The sequence below is a fragment of the Engystomops pustulosus genome, chromosome 1, assembly GCF_040894005.1.
Source record: "Engystomops pustulosus chromosome 1, aEngPut4.maternal, whole genome shotgun sequence".
NCBI classification, from domain to species: Eukaryota; Metazoa; Chordata; class Amphibia; order Anura; family Leptodactylidae; genus Engystomops; species Engystomops pustulosus.
In genome coordinates, this window is record NC_092411.1 from 285,282,706 (window position 1) to 285,305,706 (window position 23,001).

The following is a 23,001-nucleotide window of genomic DNA, read 5'->3' on the forward strand; positions in this document are numbered from 1 at the left end:
TTATTCAGGTTCTTTATGAAACCTTATTTATTCAGTACAATTTACCTGAAGTGAACTAAGGGGAATAAGAGAAATAGGCTCTCAACAAGGGGATGTATAAGGGGATATAGAATCCAACCCTTTCAATCCCCCCCTTTGAGAACAGATATGAGGCTTTCCCCACTCTTTGTACTTCACTTTATTTGTCTTTGCCAAATTCCACAGAATGTGAGAGTCTCATATCTTATTCTCACAGTATGTTCTCTCCTTCATTAGGGGATATAGAATCCAACCATTTCAATCCCCCCCTTTGAGAACAGATATGAGGCTTTCCCCACTCTTTGTACTTCACTTTATTTGTCTTTGCCAAATTCCACAGATTGTGAGAGTCTCATATCTTATTCTCACAGTATGTTCTCTCCTTCATTAGAGTCTCCTTCCACATACAATGTCTTAGTGATGGAGGTGTTAATCAATCGTTGTAATAGTCCCCGTATGCAACTAATCAAGCAGCATCCGCAGGTGACCAGTATTGCAGCTACTACCACTAATGAGAAATTAAAATAATCGATGCCAGGCCGCTCGATTTTCCTAACCAAGATTCCAACCAGTTTGTGAAGGTGTTATTAATCCCAGGATTCTCTGCTATTTCTTCAGATAACAATGTGAGACCCTCTTATGCCTTAGTGAGACTCCCATCTGGGGCAGTATTATTTGGTATGTACGTACAACAATAGGTACCAAACATTGTACATACCCCTCCTTTTTCTGCTAGTAATATGTATAGAGCCATTCTATTTTGCCACATCATTAAATATGTCAGTCCCAGTTGTTCAGCTATACCCCTTACTGCATCTCTGGTATAGTTTATGAACCTCTGCTGATTATACTATATATAATTGATCCAATCCACATTTTTGTTAATTGTAAACCACCAGAAAAAAATCGTGCTGCTATTTGATTTCTAGCCTTAAATTCATCAGGCACACCTCGCGGAACCCCAATGTAATCTATGTATACACTAGGATCAAAGGAACCGCCAGGCAAAGATCTCTTTGCCCTTCATAAGCGGTCTACATTTAGTTGACCACCTGTATTTCTTCTGAAGAAATTAATTGAAAGGGTATCAGTACTTGTGCCAAAACACAGCTATCTGTTCAGCTCACGGGTAGCCTAGGTCTTAGTTTCATGTCTTCACGTAACCACCATAGGTTGGTCCTAGACAAACTCTGATTAAGGAACCACTGAGCCTCGTACCCATCTTTATCCTTGTGTATCAATGTGGTATAACTACAATTTTCTGAGGTTAAATTACCCAAAGGTTCCTGTATTCCAGGCAGCAACTGACCAGTGGTTACACCACTCATTCCCAGGCCGGGTCACACAAATATACGTTACAGCTCCCCTAGACCCTGTGAGATGTTTATAATTAATATCCCCTCGAGCTTTACCAAATTTGATGTTTAGCTTGCACTATAGCGCAAAAATCAAAACAGAAAGCGACAACTGAAGCTGAGTAGTATCAGGAACACAATCATCCTTTGCCTGGAAGACTTTACAATGACTTGCATGAATCCAGATTGGCTTCCCTTCAAGTTTCACTGCAGTCTCTGTGGTGAGGAGGACTTGGAATGGACCGTCAAATCTCAGCTCTAGTGGTTCTCTGGTGTGCCCCCTTACCACCAGCCAGTCTCCTGGCTGGAGAGAGTGGGTTCCTTCTCGGCTCTCTGGATCTGGAATAGAATCATATACTTGTTTATGCACTGACAAGAGTTCTTGTGGAGACTCTGTACATGGCAAGTGCAGCTATCACATTGTAGCTGCAGGGTCTGGGAAATATAAGCCTAGCTTGGGGGCTGACCTGAATAGAATCTCCAAAAGGGACAATCCTGTCTTCCCATTAAGAGTGTACCTGATGGAATACAGGGCTAATGGCAAACATTCTGTCCAGGGCTTTCCTATTTCTTCACTTGCTTTTTGGATTTTTAGTTTCAAAGTACCATTTAACCTCTCTACCTTCCCGTTGGCCATGCCATTGCATGGCATTCTGCATTATTTCTGCAGTAAAATGGCTCCCTCTATCTGATTCAATGGTTTTTGGAAGACCAAACCTACAGAAAACTTTGGACATCAGTTTCTTGGCAGTTGCTCTAGCCGTGGCTTTGGGCATCAGGAAGGCTTCCGGCCACCCTGAAAAGAGATCAACATATACAAGGACATATTCATACGTACCAACTTTTGGCATTTGTATGAAGTAAATCTGCAGATAGAGAGGTCTTGGTGTGTGTTTTTGGGGAACCTTTACTGCACTACCTGGATTGTTCCGGACACATATTAAACATGCTCATGTGAAGCTGGTTGCTACTGTAATAAAACCTGGTGCACACCATTGTTTGTCCACTGAAGAACACATGGCATTCTTAGACAGGTGGGTCGGACCATGGGCAGCTTGGCCATGATAGGATACATAGACCTGGGTAGGCATATTCTCTCTCCCAACTTCCACAGACCAGATTCCTCCAGAGCGGCAACCCTTGACCAGACTCTCATCTCTTCCCAGGTGGTTTGCTGAGTTAGAGCCTGTAAAATACTGAAGTCAAATATTTGGGTATGCTCGGTACTTACATAATCTGTGATATATCCGGGACCTCTGCCACCCTTGGTTTTCTTGCCACCTCTTTAGCTGCCTTGTCTGCCCTGTCATTGCCTCGTGCCTTATCAGTATCAAGCTTAGTGTGTGTCTTCACTTTCACTATGGCTCATTTTCACTATGGCTACTTCTTGTGGAAGTAACAGTGCTTCCATAAGTTGCTTAATAAGATTTCCATGTTTTACTGGGCTACTTGTGGAGGTGAAGAAGTCCCTGGCTTTCCATATAGGGCCATAGTTGTGGGCCACCCCGAAATAATATCGGGAATCGTTGTATATGTTGCACCGTTTACCTGTTGCCTCTCTAAGTGCTTCAATGAGTGCCTTCAACTCGGCTTCCAGAGGTATCATATGAGGAGGGAGTGGTTCAACTTTTACTACCTCGTGTTGTAGGATCACTGCATACCCAGTGTAGAACCGTCCATCTACAAAAAACTTGAAATCTGCATTACACAATGGCACATCAAAAGCATGTAAAAAGCCTGAGGTCTCTTGGCCAAACAATCATGTTCATGTAGAGTATTTTGAAGTTCTTCTGCAGTTAAAGAATTTAAAAATAGGAAATTTCCTTGCCCTACACCCCCCTTTACATTGTATCTTCCTCGCTGGTGGGAATTAAAGTGACAGGATTCAATGTCAAACATCTTTTCAGGGTAATATTGGGTGGCATGAGCAATGTGCAGTGTAATCTTAATTGTCTAGCCATGGACAATATTTTGACTGCACTTGGTTAAAAATGCTGTGTAAATCATGTGGGATATAAACAGTCACTGCATAGTCTAGTAAGATTTCAGAGGCTTTATGTAAGAGTACTGAGACAGCAGCCACTACTCTAAAACAAGAGGGTGCTCCCCTAGCGACCAGATCTAGTCTTGCCAAATAATAAGCCACTGGTCTGTTTTGTTGGCCATGTTTCTGGAATAGAACCCCTGTAGCATGTCTTCTCATCTCGGTGCAGTATAGTGAGAAAATCTTTGTGTTATTGGGAGTAACTTGGACTGGAGCTGAAACAATTACCAATCTGAGTGAATAAAAGCAATCCAGGGCTTCTGGAGTGAGTTGGAAAGGCTGTGTGCCCAAGCAATCATACAGTGGTTGCATGAAGATGGACGCAGAGCTGATCCAAGGTCTGCAATATGACACTAAACCCAAAAAGGTATGAAGTTGTTGTATCCCCGTGGGTGGGTTTAATGATTCAATTGCTCTTTTTCTTTCATTGGTAAGATGATGAGCTCCGGCCGAGATACAGTGACCCTAAAACACAACTTTAAGTTACCAAAACTGAAGCTTATCTTTGGATGATTGCAGCCGTTGTTTGAAAGATGCTGAAGTAGCATACTTGCCTTGAGGGGGCACAAAGGAGTATATCATCCACGTGCTAGAGTAGAACTACCTCAGCATAGGGGGGATCCAATTCTGCAAAACAAGTTGCAATGCAGCAGTATACAAGGTAGGAGAATTATGGGCTCCCTGTAGTTATACCAACCAAGTATATTGCCAACCCCCAAAGGTGAATGCAAAAAAAAATACTGACAGGGTGTAAATGTATAGAAAATAAAGTATTTGCAAGGTCTATTACTGTAAAGCAAACTGCTATGGTGGGTATTTGTGCTAAGATGGTGTGGGAGTTGGGTACCAAAGGTGTGAGGAGTTCAGTAACTGCGTTGATAGCCCTCATATCATGTAACATCCTGTATGTAATTGGCTCTCCCTTTTTCCCCTTTTTTCTTGATGGGGAACAAAGGTGTATTTGCAATAGATTTTGTGGGTTTTATGGCTCTTGAGGCTATAAGAGCTTTAATGTTTTTGCCTATGGCCTCTTTTTGAGCCATACTCAGTGGATATTCCTTAATCTGCGGGGGTTTTGCACCTGGTTTAAGTTGAATCATTAGTTTTACATTTGGCCCATAATTCATCTGGCACATGTTGTAATGCCTCATCACCTTCTGGCTTGATATTATTATCAGGTATGTGTAAACATGTTAGGACCTTACACAGTTCCTCCTCTGGGATCCCTGATTTTAATGCTACAGTACCGTCTGGTCTGTAAAGGATGTGTGCTTGTATGGCTTGCAGTATGTCACAGCTTAATAAATTGACGAGTGATTTATCTCTGACTATTAATCTAGTTAAACATGTATGGTCAGCTAGTTTTAGGGGCAGCTAGTTTTAGTGGTCAATTGGCATTCTTATATTAATCCCGCAAATACAGAGTTTCCTCTGAGATATCAAGTGGGTTTACATACTCCTGGCGGATAACTGTTCTTGCCAACCCCGTATCCACCAGGAATGGGATTTTTGAACCATCTGGAAGGTATACCGGGATTACCCCTTGGGGACCTGAATGCTGGCTGAGCAATTAGCTCGAAAACTACATCGTAATAGAAAATGTCTTTTATTCCACATAATATCAGTCATTTAAAAAAACTCAGGATTCAGGATACCACTGTACAACTACGAGCAAAGCAATGACATAAGCGATGGCATGGAGGGGCACACAGAGGAGCACGGATTTGCCTGTGACCAGAGACATGGCTCGCAGGGGCTCTCGTGACAATTACTTAATATAAAATTTTAACTAAGTGATTTGTAACAGTGACGCATCCTATTTTAGGCATTATGGATGTTTGAGAAAATACAGAATTTTGTAGTTTTGTAAGGAGATTACTTAGATTACTGTGATGAACATCATTAGTAAATCAGTTTCTAACATTTTTATAAGATTTTCCACAACAGCTAAAAAGCTATTCATGAAGATTTGTTTTTCTATAACCAATCAGGGAATCCCTGGTATATTGTGAAAGAGGTTGGAGAAAATCTTTTACATCCCAGGGCTCAGGACATGCAGTTGAATGCTGCATGAGATGCAATTCTAATATATTAATTTGTATGATACTGTCAAGGTGTGTGATCTGAAACTGTCATACCGCATAACTTTTCATTTTTTAATTACAAGTTGAAACTTCAAAAATATTTCAAAAATGTTTAAATTCTGCAATTACACATTCAAATAACTGGGTCTAAACACCAAGATAGACCTTAATGACAGTGAGAGGAAGGGTATAGTTTTCTTATTGCTTCTTTTACCACTATGAGAATCACAGAACACCCAGAGCACCTTTAACTGTTGAAACATCATTAATGTTAATTACAAATGTTATCATTTCTTTGTTTAGTTTTTAATGTTATGTAATTTTTTCAAATACTTTTCTTAACTGCCCCTTTATTCCCACCATTTTTCATCCCTCTAACCCTTACCCGCATCATTTTACAGTCATTTTTTGGTGTTAAAAGCAAGGTCCTCTTTGACTTGAAGGTTTGTGTTTGTGCTCAAAATCCACAACCGAATTTTGGCACCAAATTTTGAACACAAATTTTGACCAACTAGCTCATCTCTATTTATAATCAGCAAGTAAATCCTTGCACTATAACAGCCCATGCAATTCTTCAGAGAATTCAGGGAAATTATGTCAGTAATAGGAGCCCCTTCTATGCACCTGACAAGGGCAATTGCTGCTGTTTCACAAGTCCTTGGCTAGCTGACTGACCCTATGACAAGAAGCAAGCTCTCCCTAGCTTTATGTGCTATATGTAATGGTGGCTGGAGGCTGCTCTGCAGGGTCGCATGGCCAGCCAGGCCAACCACAGACAGGCCTACAGAGGATGGTCCTTATGTTTATAAGAGGCTGCAAGCTGCTTAATTGCCCGTTTCAGTCAGGTTTATCAGCATCCCCTTTACAATTTGTAGGAGTGGAATGACATCATTCGTCCAAAGTTCTGACAACTTACTTAACAAGTAACCTCCTACAAAGGAATGGCAGGTGTCACGCATCAGCTGTCAGTGGTAGATGTCAAAGATACACAGGGGAGTAGCCCTATATGTCTGCAATGTAAACAAATCTGTCATGACCTTCATTGTTCACATAACCTGTTCAACATTTGTACCAGCTTGTGGACACATGGCAATCGAGCAGATGTAAGGGAACAGCTTTCTCTTCTAAAGGTCAAGGGAAGAGGTTGTTTTCACAATATGAATGGCTGAAGTGCATATACATTTTCCTGGATATCCTGCAGTTGGGTGGAGGACCTTGAGCATCACGTTAAAATCAGATTGAAAGAGTACACCATGTACGTGGAATTAGTCAGCCCTGTGATTGCAAGAAAACAACCAACATCGAATTTCTTGTTGAAACATGGAGAGCAGGACTACACTTGTGTGACTGCTTTTGGATGAAGAATACTATAAAACCATCATGCAAACTGCCCAATGATGTCTGAGGACTAGAGATGAGCGAGCACTAAAATGCAGATTGCATTGCAGATGTTTCCATACGCTCCGCTCCGATCCTCCATGCCTGCTACAGCGCCGCTCCGCCCGCTCCGTGATGCCCGCTCCTCCATGCCCGCTCCAATCCTCCATGCCCGCTCCAGCCCCGCTCTGCTTCATGCCTGCTCAAGCCCAGCTCCGATGCTCCATCGTCACTCAAGCCCTGCTCCGATCCTCCAGCCCCGCTCCGATCCTCCATGCCCGCTCCTCCATGCCCGCTCCGATCCTCCATGCCCGCTCCAGCCCCGCTCCGTGATGCCAGCTCCTCCATGCCGCTCCGTTCCTCCATGCCTGCTCCTCCATGCCGCTCCGTTCCTCCATGCCTGCTCCAGCCCCGCTTTGCTCCACTCCGTGATGCCCGCTCTAGCCCCGCTCCGTTCCGTGATGCCCGCTCCGTGATGCCCGCTCCGTGATGCCCGCTCCGTGATGCCCGCTCCTCCATGCCCACTCCGATCCTCCATGGCCACTCCAGTCCCACTCTGCTCCTCCATGCCCGCTCCAGCCCCCGCTCCGCTCCTCCATACCTGCTCGGTGATGCCCGCTTCGCTCCTCCAATGCCCGCTCCAGCCCCGCTCCACTTCAGCCTCGGCTCCTGCATGCCTGATCCAGCGTCTGCGCTCGTGTCTTCGGCTAAGTGAGCAGATGTTCGGAACATCTGCAATCTGTTCTTCACTGTGTTCTTCACTTAAATGATCCTGTGCATCAAGCTCGGACGAGTATACTTGCTCATCTCTACTGAGGACCTTTTTAAATATTGCTTACTGTGGAGTACATGGTGGAGGATAAGGAGGCTGAGGAGGACACTGAAACCAGGAGTGTGGTATCAGAAATCAGAGGTGGTTGACAGAACTATCATGATCATTTCCTTCTGTGGTGTTCTTGGCTTGAGGCTACACCTAGGGTTATGCTTTTCTGTAATTAACAAGCTCTGACCTGTGTCAGCGGTGCCTATGGGAGTGATGGACAGCCAAACCAATCAACTGCAGTGGCCATGTCAAAACACATCATTTAAATCAGGGGTCCCCACATGCGGCCCGCGGACCATTTCTATGCGGCCCCCATTGCATCCGGCCACAGCCACCGGCAGTCAGGCAGGGGCCACCGTCCATCCGGGCAGGAAGCTCCTGCCCGTCACTGTATAGTGCGCGATGCAGCCGTTTCCGGCCGCTCAAGCACTTTTATTGCAGGTGGAGCGATGTGGCCGGAAAATAACCCCGGCGCACATCGCTCCTTGAACCTGGATGCACGCCCGTATGATGACGTCATCACGTGGCCGTGCTCCTTTTTCTGTCCGACAGCCGCAAGAAAAAAGAAGACGCTGGAGCCAGAGGTGAGTATAGGATTTTTAATTTTTTTAAACAGCAGTAAAATTATTGTGCCGGCCGCGGGGCCCTAATATATGAAACAATGCATTATGGGAGCAACATATAAAACAACTAATGGTGGGGGGTATATAAAATAACTAATGGCGGGGGACATATAAAATCACTATTGGTGCGGGTGGGGGGCATATAAAATCACTAATGGTGGGGGGGGCATATAAAACAACTAGTAGTGGGGGGGTATATAAAATAACTAATGGTGGGGGGATATATAAAATAACTAATGGTGGGGGGGTGCATATTAAACAACTAATGGTGTGGGGGTACATATAAAACAACTAATGGTGTGGGGGGGTACATATAAAACAACTAATGGTGGCGGGGGACATATAAAATAATTAATGGTGGGGGGCAGCATATGAAATAATTAATGGTGGGGGGACATATAAAATAACTAATGGTGGTGGGGGACATATAAAATAATTAATGGTGGGGAACAGTCTGGTAAAATATGGGAAATAATTAATGAAGAGGCGTCCCAGTATATTTAATAATTAATTGACCCAATTAATTAATTCATTGGGCCAATATATAAAATAGTTCACAAGGGGGTGCAGTATATTAAATAATTAATTGAGGGGTGGCCCAGTGTATTACGGATGCGGTCACATGTACCGCTATTTATCCGGCCCTCCATGTTCTGAGAGGGACAGTGAACAGCCCCCTATGCAAAAAGTTTGGGGACCCCTGATTTAAATTCTACTTTGTTTTCATTCAGGGACTAATATAGATTCCATTTTGATTCTGGCTCAGTTTCATTTCTCGGCTTCAGTCTATTAACTACTTCTGGCTACCCTAACTTTTGCCTGTCTCCAGAAAATTCTCTTGCTTGCTGATTCTGCACCTCACCTCATCCTTTTTTTACATTGTTTTTCCGTTGTCTGCCTAATGTTTGTTTGCATTTAATTGTACTTGCCAGTGTAGGGGCTGCCATCCAGTTGTTGCTTGTTTTTTTAGCTGTCTGTATCTCACAGAAGCCTGATATGATTTGAAAGATGATATCCTTATATTTAGCATGACTAGACTTTCTAGTTGTCCCTGCTGCAGCCTCTAAATTTGATTTATCCCAGGCAAAATATGACTGTTCCCTGGATATCTTCACATGGCTTTGGAGGAGAATTTTTATTGATAAATGGGTAGGATTTAACTTAAAAGAGATAAATATTTGGTGACATTGTCCCTTTAATCAACATTTATTGTCAAATTCAGGAAACAAAAGGAACATGAAACGCTACCTATAGGGAATGAGTACCATGTGTTTTGCATCTAAACAATGGTCCTTTTTTCTGAATGATAATGTTTCAGTGTAAGCACATCTGGGATTTGGAGAAGTCCCCCCACCTAAAATTGTATTTCAAAAGCATGCATGTGTAAATGCAGCCTATGAGAATTTAAAACCTTCATTTACAGGCACAGATAGACATATGCAATGGGAAAACAATACATTGTTTACTTTGCAAGTTTTCCCACACACAAAGACTGCTGAGGATTATAGTTTTTATAATAGCTACAGTCTACCTCAACAGTGAGATACATATTCTTAAAAAATCCAAAAAAAACTAAGAACAGAAACCTATGATTGCAATTACTGATGTCAGAAATTTACTGTAGTTCTTGTATATGCCAAATCAAGGATTTTGGCCCAGTCATTAATATAAATGTTCTCCACAACTTTCAGGTTTTTGGAGCTGTAGCTGGGCAGCACTCCAGAACCTCAGAATGCTTTCCTATCTGTGTGTTTTATGATATTTATCATGCTGGAAGACCCAGCATGATAAATGTTCGATGCTCTAACTGAAGAAAGTTATTTGTTAAAATATTGCAATACATAGCCCCATACATTCTCCCTTCTATGCAGTGCAGAAAACCCCCTATAGAGCATGATATTTCGACCTCCATGCTTCATGGTTTGGACAGTGTTTTGGGGGTTTTACTCATCCTTATTGTTTGCTCAAACAGAGATCTCAGTTGAAACCAAAATGTTTTATATTGGTTTCATCTAACCACATGACCTTCTCCCATGCCTCCTCTGGATCATCTGAAACTTTAAACATGCATGGCATGAACAGTAGAACCTTGTGTACCATGCAGGATTTTAATCCATGGTGGTGAACTGTGTAATCTTTCGGACTGTGGGAAAGCTCACTTCAACATGTCCTTCTGTGCAGTTGTGGGTTGACCATTCTCAGAATTCCATCCATTGCTCCACAGCTGGGACAGTGTTTCTGTGGTTTTACTCATTCTTTATGTTCCTTCAAACATAGCGCATATATATATTTTGGTCTCATCTGACCTTCTCCCATGCCTCCTCTGGATCATAAGACACTTTAAACAAGCCTAGACATGTGATGGCATGAGCAGTTGAACTTTGTGTCCCATTCAGGATTTTGAACCATGGTATCTTGTCACTAAAGGAAATCTCTGGTACTGTGGTCTGAGCAATTTTCAGGCCATTCACTACGTCCTCCAGAATAGTTTTGGGCTGACCTTTTCAGAATCAAGTTTACCCCACGAGGCGAGATCTTGCATGTAGCACCAGACCCAGGAAGATTGACAGTCATCTTGTATTTTCTTATAATTGTGCCAACAGCTGTGGCTTTCTCAGTTGTGTGCTTGCCTATTGTCCTGTAGCACATCCTAGCCATTTGCAAGTCTACAATTTTGTCCTGGGTATCCTTAGACAGCTTATTGGTCTTGTCCATGGTGGAGAGTTAGGACTGCAAATAATTTTGTGGATAGGTTTCATTTGTACAGATAAGTTTAAACAGGTGCAAATGATACTGGTAACAAGTGACGAACAGGAGAAGCTTTTTAAAGATCACAGGTGAAGTGTAATTATGAAAAAATTATAGACCTCACCATTTTTTTTTTAGCGCTGAAAACTTGGAAAATTGGCTGTGTATTTAATATTTATTTTCCCCACCTATATATACCAGTATATAGAGGCACACAAATAATGCTCTGTGGATGGAGCTTCTACTTTTCCAATATTAGATGCTCTCCTGTGTGTAGCTATAGATAAGAATACAGAATGCTCCTTATCCCTCTTTTATTTTCCTCCTTCTGTTAATGTTGTGGTTTTATATATTTAATGAAGTGGTAAGGGTCATGGCCAAGTAATTCTAAAATTACAGTGCAGAACATTACATTGGTGTTATGCTGGATGTACAGGACTACCTCATAGTCTTCTGATTCTCTTCGTGGTTAATATATCAAGCAAAAATCCTAGGCAATAGGCTCAAGTCATAACAATGATGGGTATAAATAAATAACTAACTTTTTTTGCAGCTCTACAAATATTTAAGAAGAATAAACTACACAGACAAAACTGGGACACAGGTCACCTTCAAAGAGAATGGACAGCTGACCTCTCTTCATCCAGTCTTAATAAAACATTGGGTATCGTATGTTAATAAGACAAACATTATGAGTTTTCACAGCAGTAAAAATTTCTTCAACAATGAAGGTTTACAGTTTCGACTAAAAGAGGAAAAACATATATGGAAAGAAGGAATAGTAAGTAATTATAACTCAAACATTAAGATGGAGTAGGTGCCTCCATCTAGTAGGGCCTCCCTGAAGTCGTCTGGGCATAGACATTTTCCGGCAATGAACGCTAAGTTGTTTCTGTCACATAGTCGCATAGCCTCCTCAGAAGAGCAAGCGAAGGTCTCTACCCTGGGCATGGGAAGGACCACAAACTGTATACATACACTTATGAATACTTCTATACAGTCCAACAGCAAAGGACATGAGTTGCAGGAGGAGGATGATGCACCACGAATCTTGAATTCTTTGCTCATATCTAGCAAACATAAAACAAGTTTAGAGGAGTCAATAAAACAACCCAGGTTTTGGGGGTGGGGCACCTTGAAAGAGGGAATAGCCCACCTGCTGAGCCTTAGAACCTCAAGTGCTAGGCCTCATTATGAAGTAGAGATTGCAGCTCTCCTATAATGTAACAAACTCCTTGTGATTGCTGACAACCAGGAGGCTGGTCAGGTTAGATTACATATAGGCTCTTGTATACTGGACATAACTGAAATTACTTTGGCCTCTTGTGCAAAAAAATAGAGGGCAAGATTGCGTCTTACTGTAGCTGAGTGATGTCCTGCTTCTGGTCAACTATTGTCAGAAGTTGATTTTTAATGCATATTTAATGTGCGAATAAACTTTGGTCCACATTTGATAGATGGAATCTTAAGTTGAATGTTTCCCACTTTCCCACCAATAGAAAACATCGAAACAGGGCAGCACTTCCTAAAATATCAGCAGCTAATTTTTGAATGTTGAAAAAGCCTTCAATATAATAGCCTGAACCAAAGCTGCCCCAAGGTGTCAACTTATGCAAACGCACAAACCAGAAAGTGGATTTTCGGCAACTTCCCCTTCCTATTTCTCCCCTTGTGTGTCTGTATTTCAATAAAGCTTCGGGCCACCCTCTGCCCTTTCTCCCCATAGCCTTTCCCACAATTTTACTAGGTCATCTCCCTAAGTGAAATGGCAGGTGTTTTTTTTTTAGGTGCATTGACCGGGCAGCATGCTTGTGTAGCATTTTCATGGTGCATTGGAGGTATAAACTCCTGTGTGAATCCTAATTTATTTTATATTGTGTTGTGGTCTGTGCTGTGACACGGTATATGCTGTATGTATGTGCAAATGACTGTAATGTGACTATGCCAGGTGTTAACTTTTACAAAAAGGTGGGCTCCATACTATATTACCCCTAGTGTGTACACCGGTCTAATAATAAGGGCTCTCATTCCCCATCCAACAAACGTCTTTAAACAGATGACCGGAAACCAAAAATTTGCAATCCAACTTTTATTATATATCGAAAATACAGAGTGACATAAAACACATGTACATCACCAAGTCTTAGGCGAGATGTGCCAATAGTCCACAAAGAAGTTGCACGCTAGGAGACCATGGCCTTTCACTGAAACGCTAACGCCCGTATAGTCCTGTGGGATGTTTCAGAGGTGTGTCCTCCTTCCTCAGACATGTGTAGTATGCCCGGTGTCAAATCACCATTTGTATTTATCTATATTAGTGGCTGGAAAACCTCTATAAACAGAATATATCTTCAGGTTTTGGAGCAAAATGCTTGATGTATGTAAGTTATTTTTTATTTCATTTTTGTTATTTATATGTACACTCATACACATACATATATTCCTTCATATACATATATTTTTACACACATGTATACATTTATATATATATATATATATATATATATACATTCATATGCTCATATAACACATGTATTCACCCATATGCACATACATACATATAGACACAAACATTTTACGTGTCTAAATGAATGTATGTGAATATGAGAGTGTTAACATAAGTGTATAGATATGACATGTATATACTCATTTATATAATATGCATGTGATATTAATGTATTTCAATCGCTATTTTGCTGGCTTTTTTTACATGTTTTTATTTTTTTCTCTATAGTTCTATAACTCCTCACCTTCCTCTTCATGTTATAGTAGTTTACCTGCTTTATCTTTCTCGTTTATTGCTCATCTTACCATACTATTTTCCAAATTGTCTTTTTCCTCCATTATGCTTTTTCCCATACAGAATATTATTATTATGTTTAAACATCCTATTTATTTGTGCAATATTGTGCACTGATTAGGGCATTAATTAGAGTCTTCACAATGAGTTATAGAGTAATCATTTGTACTTTTACATATTTAACTCAATGGGGGTCAATTACTAAGGGCCGATTTGCGTTTTCCCGACGTGTTACCCGAATTTTTCCGTTTTGCGCCGATTTTCCCTGCATTGCCCCGGGTTTTTGGCGCACGCGATCAGATTTTGGCTCATCGGCGCTGGCATGCACGCGACGGAAATCGGGGGGCGTGGCCAAACGAAAACCCAACGGATTCGGAAAAACCGCCACATTTAAAAAACAAAAACTGTTGCGGAGGTAGCACTTACCTTCACCAGGAATAGGCCGGTGTACTTGAGTGCGTTCCGATGCTCTTCAGCGCAGCAGCGCCACCTGGTGGATGGCGGAGGAACTGCCTTAATGAATCCCGGCCAGGCCCGAATCCACCGCAAAGAACGCGCCGCTGGATCGCGAACGGACCGGGTAAGTCAATCTGCCCCATTGTCCCTTACTGAGCAATATTTTTCCCATATTATTTTCCTATTATCTGAACTTATCCCTCCAATGTCACAGATTAGGCTAACATGCAACTAATAAAATGCAAATTCATAAAATATATATATACATATATTTTATCTTTTGCAGTTTCCACAGTCTCGTTGTAATGAGAAATGTTCTCCAGGATACAGGAAAGCTCAGGATAGAAGACATTGGGTCTGTTGTTATGACTGTGTTCTGTGTTCAGAAGGAGCAATATCAAAAATATCAGGTATAATAAAAGTAGGTTAAGTGGGTAGTTGAGCATTTTATTATCATTTTATATTATTTTGATGTGGGTGGAAAAAGTTTTCTAATACCATGATTTCTTTTTAAGTCTTCTCCAACAACTCATGTTAACTAATGTTCGCTAACAACTCACCAACAGCTCATGTATACTTAAATTACCGCACTTCATGGGTGACACCCTGCCTCAAATCATCTGCAAAAGATGTACGTTTGCACTATTTTTGATAAACATGGGCCATTCTTTATAGTAATGTATATTGTATGTCGTGTATGCTTTTCTTTCAGTTCATTTTCTTGTTTTTTTCCAGACAGTGAAATCTGCAACAAATGTCCCATTGACTATTGGCCGGATGAGAGAAAAGTGAAATGTCTTCCTAAACCCTACGAGTTTCTATCCTATGAATCAAATAGTTTATCTTCAGTGTTCTCTGGATTAGTTGTGTTTTTCTCCATTGTCACCGTTGTTATTCTGGGATTATTTCTCTTATACTGGGACACTCCTATTGTGAGGGCCAATAACCGGAGTGTAAGCGTCACTCTCCTGGTCTCCATCCTGCTGAGCTTCCTCTCGGTCTTCTTCTTCCTTGGTCGTCCTGTGGATATAACCTGTCAGCTGAGACAGACTTTATTCTCAATCTTCTTCACCATTGCTGTGTCTTCTGTACTTTCTAAGACCATAACAGTCTGCATTGCTTTCAAAGCCACCAAGCCCAAAAGTCCATGGAGAAAGTTAATGGGGAAAAAAGTGGCAATTTATATTGTCTTGGTATTTTCGATGAACCAGGTTCTAATCTGTGTTATTTGGTTGTCCATTTCTCCTCCATATCAGGAGTTTAACTTCATGTCTTATAGTCGAAAGATCATCATCCAGTGTAATGAAGGTTCTGTCTTGGCCTTCTACCTCATGTTGGGTTATATGGGTCTCCTGGCCTCTGTGAGCTTTGTTCTGGCTTTCATGGTGAGGACATTACCGGACAGTTTTAATGAGGCCAAGTACATCACCTTCAGCATGCTGCTGTTCTGCAGTGTCTGGATCGCTATGATCCCGGCTTATCTGAGCACCAGAGGGAAATACATGGTGGCTGTGGAGGTATTTGCCATCTTGACCTCATGTGCTGGAATATTAATCTGTATATTCTTCCCTAAATGTTACATAATGCTCCTAAAGCCTGACTTCAATTTTATGGATCATAAAATAAAAGGCAGTGAATAATATAAAGAAATCGGGGGTCATCTTTTTTTGGCTTTTCTTTTGTTGTATATTTTTGGTGCATTTGCGCCAAAATTGCAACTTTTCCACTTCCCTAGCAAAGTTAGCTGCACCACTATTTTTCAGTGTTGCATTTGATATATCTTTAAAATCCAGATTTGGACAGGAGGAAAAGTTGCCATCTTGGCACAAATCCCAGTTGAAATGTCGCAACTTTGGTGCAAATACATTCCTGAGAAGGCATAAAAAGAAATTTGAAGGGGCTGCAGAAGAGTTTGTAACTTTTGCATGGCTTTTTTAAAAATTGTTGCTAAAAATGACACACGCAAATGTCCTGATTAAGTAAATATAAATGACCCCCAATGTGATGTTATGATTTATATTTTATTTGTAATGAAATACATTTCTGTATTATTCATAAACATGGAAAAGCATGAACAGTTTTAAGTAATATTGGTGACCCCCCTGAACTCTGTAGGAAAATAAATTTAAGATGGGCCTCAGCCATTTGTTGAAGATGTGGCTTTTCTCCATCTCCTCCCCTTATTTTAAGCATTACAACACACAAGCAAACTGCTAACAAACAAAAATCACCCCAAACTTGGAGTCCTGAGCTTCCTGCTTGAAAGAAACCTGAACCTTGTCTAATAATGTTAAGCCTGGCTAGTATATCCTTAGAGAGGCACAGAAAAAGAGGTGTCCAGCTTCTTCCATGAGGAATGCGTTGTTTAGAGAACCCAAATCCTCACTCTACTTGACGACAACTAAAATATTATTGGTACACAGTCCAGCTCATACCCATCAAAGCATTGTGTTTGTTAAAATTCTTCCCTCATTGTCAGCATCTTAAAACATGGACATGAACATCAAAATTGTCCAACGCTTTTTGGATGCGGCAAGCTTCTTTAGCCATGATCGATATAGCACAGTAAAACATGTTATTTAAACATAAGTCCAAGATATACGTGATGACTACGTCACATCCAAAAGGAGGTGTGAACCCCAGTCAATCAACGGCGCCATAGTAATACGATCATGTGATCACCAACACTGAATTGAAAGAAAACCTCACTTGTATAGCCTTGTCCGCGGATCCTTACCAAGGGCAATGGAAACTGGCTGTAAAACCAAATAATAAATAACTACAACCTCTGGAACCTAAGTTAGATGTCTTTAAAGTACAAGTGTAAGGTATAAAAACTGTCACCGAGCTCTGCACAAAACCAAAATAAGCAATTCTCGAATGTACACTTTTGTAGCTATCTGTAGCCTTTTGTCAGCTAACAATTACCTCATCCCTAAGGCTGTGTTTTCTTGGTTGGTTACAATTAGAGATGAGCGAACATACTCGTCCGAGCTTGATGCTCGTTCGAGCATTAGCGTACTCGAAACTGCTCGTTGCTCGGACAAGTATTTCACTCGCTCGAGAAAATGGCATCTCCCGCCGTTTTGCTTTTTGGCGGCCAGACACAGAGCCAATCACAAGCCAGGAGACTCTGCACTCCACCCAGCATGACGTGGTACCCTTACACGTCGATAGCAGTGGTTGGCTGGCCTGATCAGGTGACCCTGGAATAGACTAGCCGCTGCCCGCGCTGCTCGGATCATTCTCTGTCTGGATGCCGCTAGGGAGAGAGCTGCTGCTGGTCAGGGAAAACGTTAGGCTGTTCTATTAGAATAGTGTTAGGCAGGAGTGATTCTACAAGAACCCAACAGCCCTTCTTAGGGCTACAATAACGTTTTATTTTACTTTTTTTGTTTTCATGTGGCTGGGCGTGCTGGCATTAGTAGTGCAGCTAGTACCATATTGTGAGGAATTTGCAGAGAGACTTGGGACCGTTGTGTTTAGCTCTTAGTGACACACATATCCGTCTCAAACACCAAAGTGGGACAATTTATTAGGGGTTTGATTTCAATTAGGCACAGTCTGCCATTTACTTTTTATTTTACGTTTATTTTTTGATAACTTAGCGTCATCTCATCTGGCATAACAGTGTGCTTTTAAACTTGGCTAGAAAATAGCCATAGGAGAATCCAAACGGCTTACTTAGGCCTACAATAGCGTTATATAGTTGATTTCTGGTTGATTTGCTGGTGGCTGGCCTTGCTGTAGTGCATCTACTACCATATTGTGAGGAATTTGCAGTGAGACTTGGGACCGTTGTGTTTAGCTCTTAGTGACACGCATATCCACCTCAAACACCGAAGTGGGACAATTTATTAGGGGTTTGATTTCAATTAGGCACAGTCTGCCAGTTTCTTTTTATTTTACGTTTATTTTTTGATAACTCAGCGTCATCTCATCTGGCATAGCAGTGTGCTTTCATACTTGGCTAGAAAATAGCCATAGGAGAATCCAAACGGCTTACTTAGGCCTACAATAGCGTTATATAGTTGATTTTTGGTTGATTTGCTGGTGGCTGGCCTTGCTGTAGTGCATCTACTACCATATTGTGAGGAATTTGCAGTGAGACTTGGGACCGTTGTGTTTAGCTCTTAGTGACACACATATCCATCTCAAACACCAAAGTTGGACAATTTATTAGGGGTTTGATTTCAATTAGGCACAGTCTGACAGTTTCTTTTTATTTTACGTTTATTTTTTGATAACTCAGCGTCATCTCATCTGGCATAGCAGTGTGCTTTCATAGTTGGCTAGAAAATAGCCATAGCAATAGGATAGCATCGTTTGGTTTTAAAAACAAAAAAACACAAAAAAACAAAAAAAAACACAAAAAAAAAAAAAAAATTTACAGCTATAACTTTCATTTTCAAAATGTTTAACCCGAGGGCTAGCGGTAGAGGACGAGGGCGGGGACGTGGGCGTCGAACTACTGCAGGGGTCATAGGCCGTGGTCCTGGGCGGGGTGAGACACCACCTGCTGATGAGGGAGCAGGGGAACACCGCAGAGCTGCACTCCCTAGGTTCATGTCTGAAGTTACTGGGACTCGTGGTAGAACACTGTTGAGGCCAGAACAGTGCGAACAGGTGATGTCGTGGATTGCCGACAATGCTTCTAGCAATTTGTCCACCAGTCAGTCTTCCACGCAGTCCACCCATGTCACCGAAGTCGGCACTCCTCCAGCTCCTGCACCTCAGCCTCCTTCCCCCCAGTCTGCCACCTCCCAGGAAAATTTGGCATTTGAACCGCCATACTCTGAGGAACTGTTTTCGCAGTCTGTGGGTCATGATGACCTTCTTGACGTAGTCGAAGAAGTGTGTAAAGAGGTGTCCGACGATGAGGAGACACGGTTGTCAGACAGTGGTGAAGTTGTTGTCAGGGCAGGAAGTCCGAGGGGGGAGCAGACTGAGGGATTGGAGGATGATGAGGTGACAGACCCAAGCTGGGTTGATAGGCCGGGTGAACACAGTGCTTCTGAGACGGAGGCGAGTCCTATAGCAGAACAGGTTGGAAGAGGCAGTGGTGGGGCCAGACGGAGAGGCAGGGCCAGAGCTGGTGCATCAGCGCCAAATGTTGCCCGTAGTCAAGCTCCCGTGGCGAGGGCTAGATTTTAAGAAGTATGGAGGTTCTTTAAAGAAACACCGGATGACCGACGGACTGTGGTGTGCAACCTTTGCCAAACCAGGATCAGCAGGGGTTCCACCACTACTAGCTTAACTACCACCAGTATGCGCAGGCATATGAATGCTAAACACCCCACTCAATGGGGCCAAGCCCGTTCACCTCCGGCTGGGCACACCACTGCTTCTTCCCCTGTGTCATCTGCTAGTCAGCCCCCTGCCCAGGACCACGGCCCAAACACCTCCCGTGCGAAAACCCCATCTACGATCCTCCACAGCATCCACCAGCGTTCAGCTCTCCATACCCCAGACGCTGGAGCGCAAAAGGAAGTATAGCGCAACCCACCCACATGCCCAAGCCCTCAACGTCCACATCTCCAAGTTGCTTAGCCTGGAGATGCTGCCCTATAGGCTGGTAGAGACCGAAGCCTTTCGAAACCTCATGGCGGCGGCCGCCCCTCGGTATTCGGTCCCCAGCCGCCACTACTTTTCCCGATGTGCCGTCCCAGCCCTGCACAAGCACGTGTCAGAGAACATCATCCGTGCCCTGACCAACGCCGTTTCTGACAAGGTCCACCTGACCACGGACACGTGGACGAGTGCTGCCGGGCAGGGCCACTATGTATCGCTGACGGCACATTGGGTTAACTTGGTGGAGGCTTGGACCGAGTCTGACCCTGGGGCTGGTCATATACTGCCGACGTTGAGGATTGCGGGGCCTATCTCGGTCCAGGTCTCAAAGGCCTACTATGCCTCCTCCTCCTCCCACCCCTCCTCCACCTCCTCCTCCTCCGAATTACCATCCGTGGGCATGGCGCCATCAGTCGGTAGCTCTAGGCACAGCAGCAGTGCCCTCGCTAAGCGACAGCAGGCGGTGCTCAAACTGCTGAGCCTAGGCGATAAAAGGCACACCGCCCAAGAGCTATTACAGGGCATCACGGCGCAGACCGATCTGTGGCTGGCACCGCTGAACCTGAAGCCAGGCATGGTTGTGTGTGACAACGGCCGTAACCTGGTGGCGGCTCTGCAACTCGGCAGACTGACATATGTGCCATGCCTGGCCCATGTGTTAAATCTGATAGTTCAGCGTTTCCTCAAGACATACCTCAATCTGTCTGATTTGCTCACGAAGGTGCGCCGCATCTGTGCGCATTTCAGGAAGTCCAGCACAGATGCTGCCACTCTCAGGGCAGCGCAGCGCCGCCTCCAACTGCCCGCTCACCGACTGTTGTGCGACGTGCCCACGAGGTGGAATTTAACATTAACCATGTTATCCAGAGTTTACCAGCAGCGCAGAGTGATTGCAGACTGCCAGATGTCAACTTCCACCAGAACTGGTAGTCAGGTCAGTCAGCTTCCTCAAGTCTACAATGAGGAGTGGACGTGGATGTCTGATATCTGTCAGGTGCTGAGTAACTTTGAGGAGTCAACACAGATGGTCAGTGGCGATGCCGCCATCATCAGCCTCACCATCCCGCTGCTTGGCCTGTTGAAAAACTCTCTGGTCAGCATGAAGTCGGAAGCTTTGCGCTCGTCACAAGAGACGGGGGAAGAAGATTCCCTTGTTGATAGCCAAAGCACCCTTAGGTCTGTTTCTCAGCGCATATCGGAGGAGGTGGAGGAGGATGAGGAGGAAGAGGAGGAGAATGTTGGCGAGACAGAAGAGGGGAGCATTGTTCAGTCCTTCACTGTTCAGCGTGTATGGGCAGAAGAAGAGGAGTTGGAGGAGTTGGAGGAGGAGGAAATGGGCAGTCAGGCCAGTGAGGGGAGTGAATTCTTGCGCGTTGGGACTCTGGCGCATATGGCAGATTTCATGCTAGGCTGCCTATCCCGTGACCCTCGCGTTCAAAGAATTTATTCCAGCACCGATTACTGGGTATTCACTCTCCTGGACCCACGGTACAAGCAAAATCTTTACACTCTCATCCCTGGAGAGGAAAGGAGTGTGAGAATGCATGAATACCAGCAGGCCCTGGTGCACAAGCTGAAACAGTATTTCCCTTCTGACAGCGCTAGCGGCAGAGGGCGTACTTCTGCGGGACAAGTAGCGAGGGAGAGTAGGCGAGCAGGCAGCTTTTCCAGCACTGGCAGGGGTACGATTAACAAGGCCTTTGCCAGTTTTATGTCACCCCAGCAAGACACTGTCACCTGTCCCCAGTCTCGGCAGAGTAGGGCTGATCTTTACAGAAAGATGTTGAGGGAGTACGTAGCTGACCATACCATCGTCCTAAATGATCACACAGCTCCCTACAACTACTGGGTTTCAAAGCTGGACATGTGGCACGAACTGGCGCTATACGCCTTGGAGGTTCTTGCCTGCCCTGCCGCTAGCTTGTTGTCCGAGCGGGTTTTCAGTGCAGCTGGTGGCATCATCACCGATAAGCGTACACGCCTGTCGACAGACAGCGCTGACAGGCTGACGCTTATCAAGATGAATAAAGCCTGGATTTCTCCGGATTTTCATTCTCCACCAGGTGAAAGAAGCTCAACCTGAATAATGTATGCACTCCTCCTCCTCATTGTCCTCCTTCTCCTCCTCTTTGTACACTACAGCAGATGAAACTGGCTATTTTTTGCCAGGGCCAACTGGCTCTAGCTATAGTACTCTATGTATTTAATTTTTCTGGAGGGCCACCTACCCGGTCCTCTGTTTTAAGCAATTTTTGGGAGTGCCACATACAGGCACTCAATCTATTTAATTTTTCTGGAGGACCACCTACCTGCTCCTCTGGTTTGAAAACTTTTTGGACTGCCACATACAGGCACTATCCAAATTAAATTGTCTCCATAGCAGCCTCCACATGTCGTCTTTTTAGCTGGCTCCACACGTTGTCTCCATTGCTACCTCCACACGTCATCGCCACAGCTGCCTCCAAAAGTCGTCCATATAGCTGCCTCCATACATCGTCCCCTTATCAAACGAGCTGTGTCAGGCAGAATTTTGGGTTGTTTTCATGGATTCCACATCAAACCTGTTAACTTTGTCGCCACCCTGCTGTGTAATCCACAAAATATACTGGCAAACTTTTATCATTTACCGATATTATTTCAGCGCTTCTAGCGCATCTGTTTACATTCCCCTCACCCGCCATATCCCAAACTTATAAGAACGCTACTACACTTGATCTTATACAAAAGGTTCTTAGAAGTGCTGTTTGGGGAGTAGCCTAGAGACAGGGGCTTGGATTGGCGAAAGCTCGCCTGGCAGCGGAGCGCCAGCTCCATCCCAAGATCCAACTAACATAGTTTTAACTGCAGCACCTTTAAACTACTACTAGTTCACTGCCTCCATACATGGTCCCCTTATCAAACGAGCTGTGTCAGGCAGAATTTTGGGTTGTTTTCATGGATTCCAAATCAAACTTGTTAACTTTGTCGCCACCCTGCTGTGTAATCCACAAAATATACTGGCAAACTTTTATCATTTACCGATATTATTTCAGCGCTTCTAGCGCATCTGTTTACATTCCCCTCACCCGCCATATCCCAAACTTATAAGAACGCTACTACACT

At 43.5% G+C, this 23,001-nt stretch overlaps 1 protein-coding gene across 1 annotated transcript; it reads left to right on the top strand.

The window, feature by feature from the left end:
* Positions 1-14,922: 14,922 nt before the first annotated feature.
* LOC140127548 (vomeronasal type-2 receptor 26-like) lies at positions 14,923-16,211 on the top strand. The gene is made up of 3 exons (XM_072148406.1): positions 14,923-14,959; positions 15,064-15,845; positions 16,122-16,211. The coding sequence occupies exons 1-3, from the start codon at positions 14,923-14,925 to the stop codon at positions 16,209-16,211; spliced, it is 909 nt and encodes a 302-aa protein (XP_072004507.1).
* Positions 16,212-23,001: the final 6,790 nt, after the last annotated feature.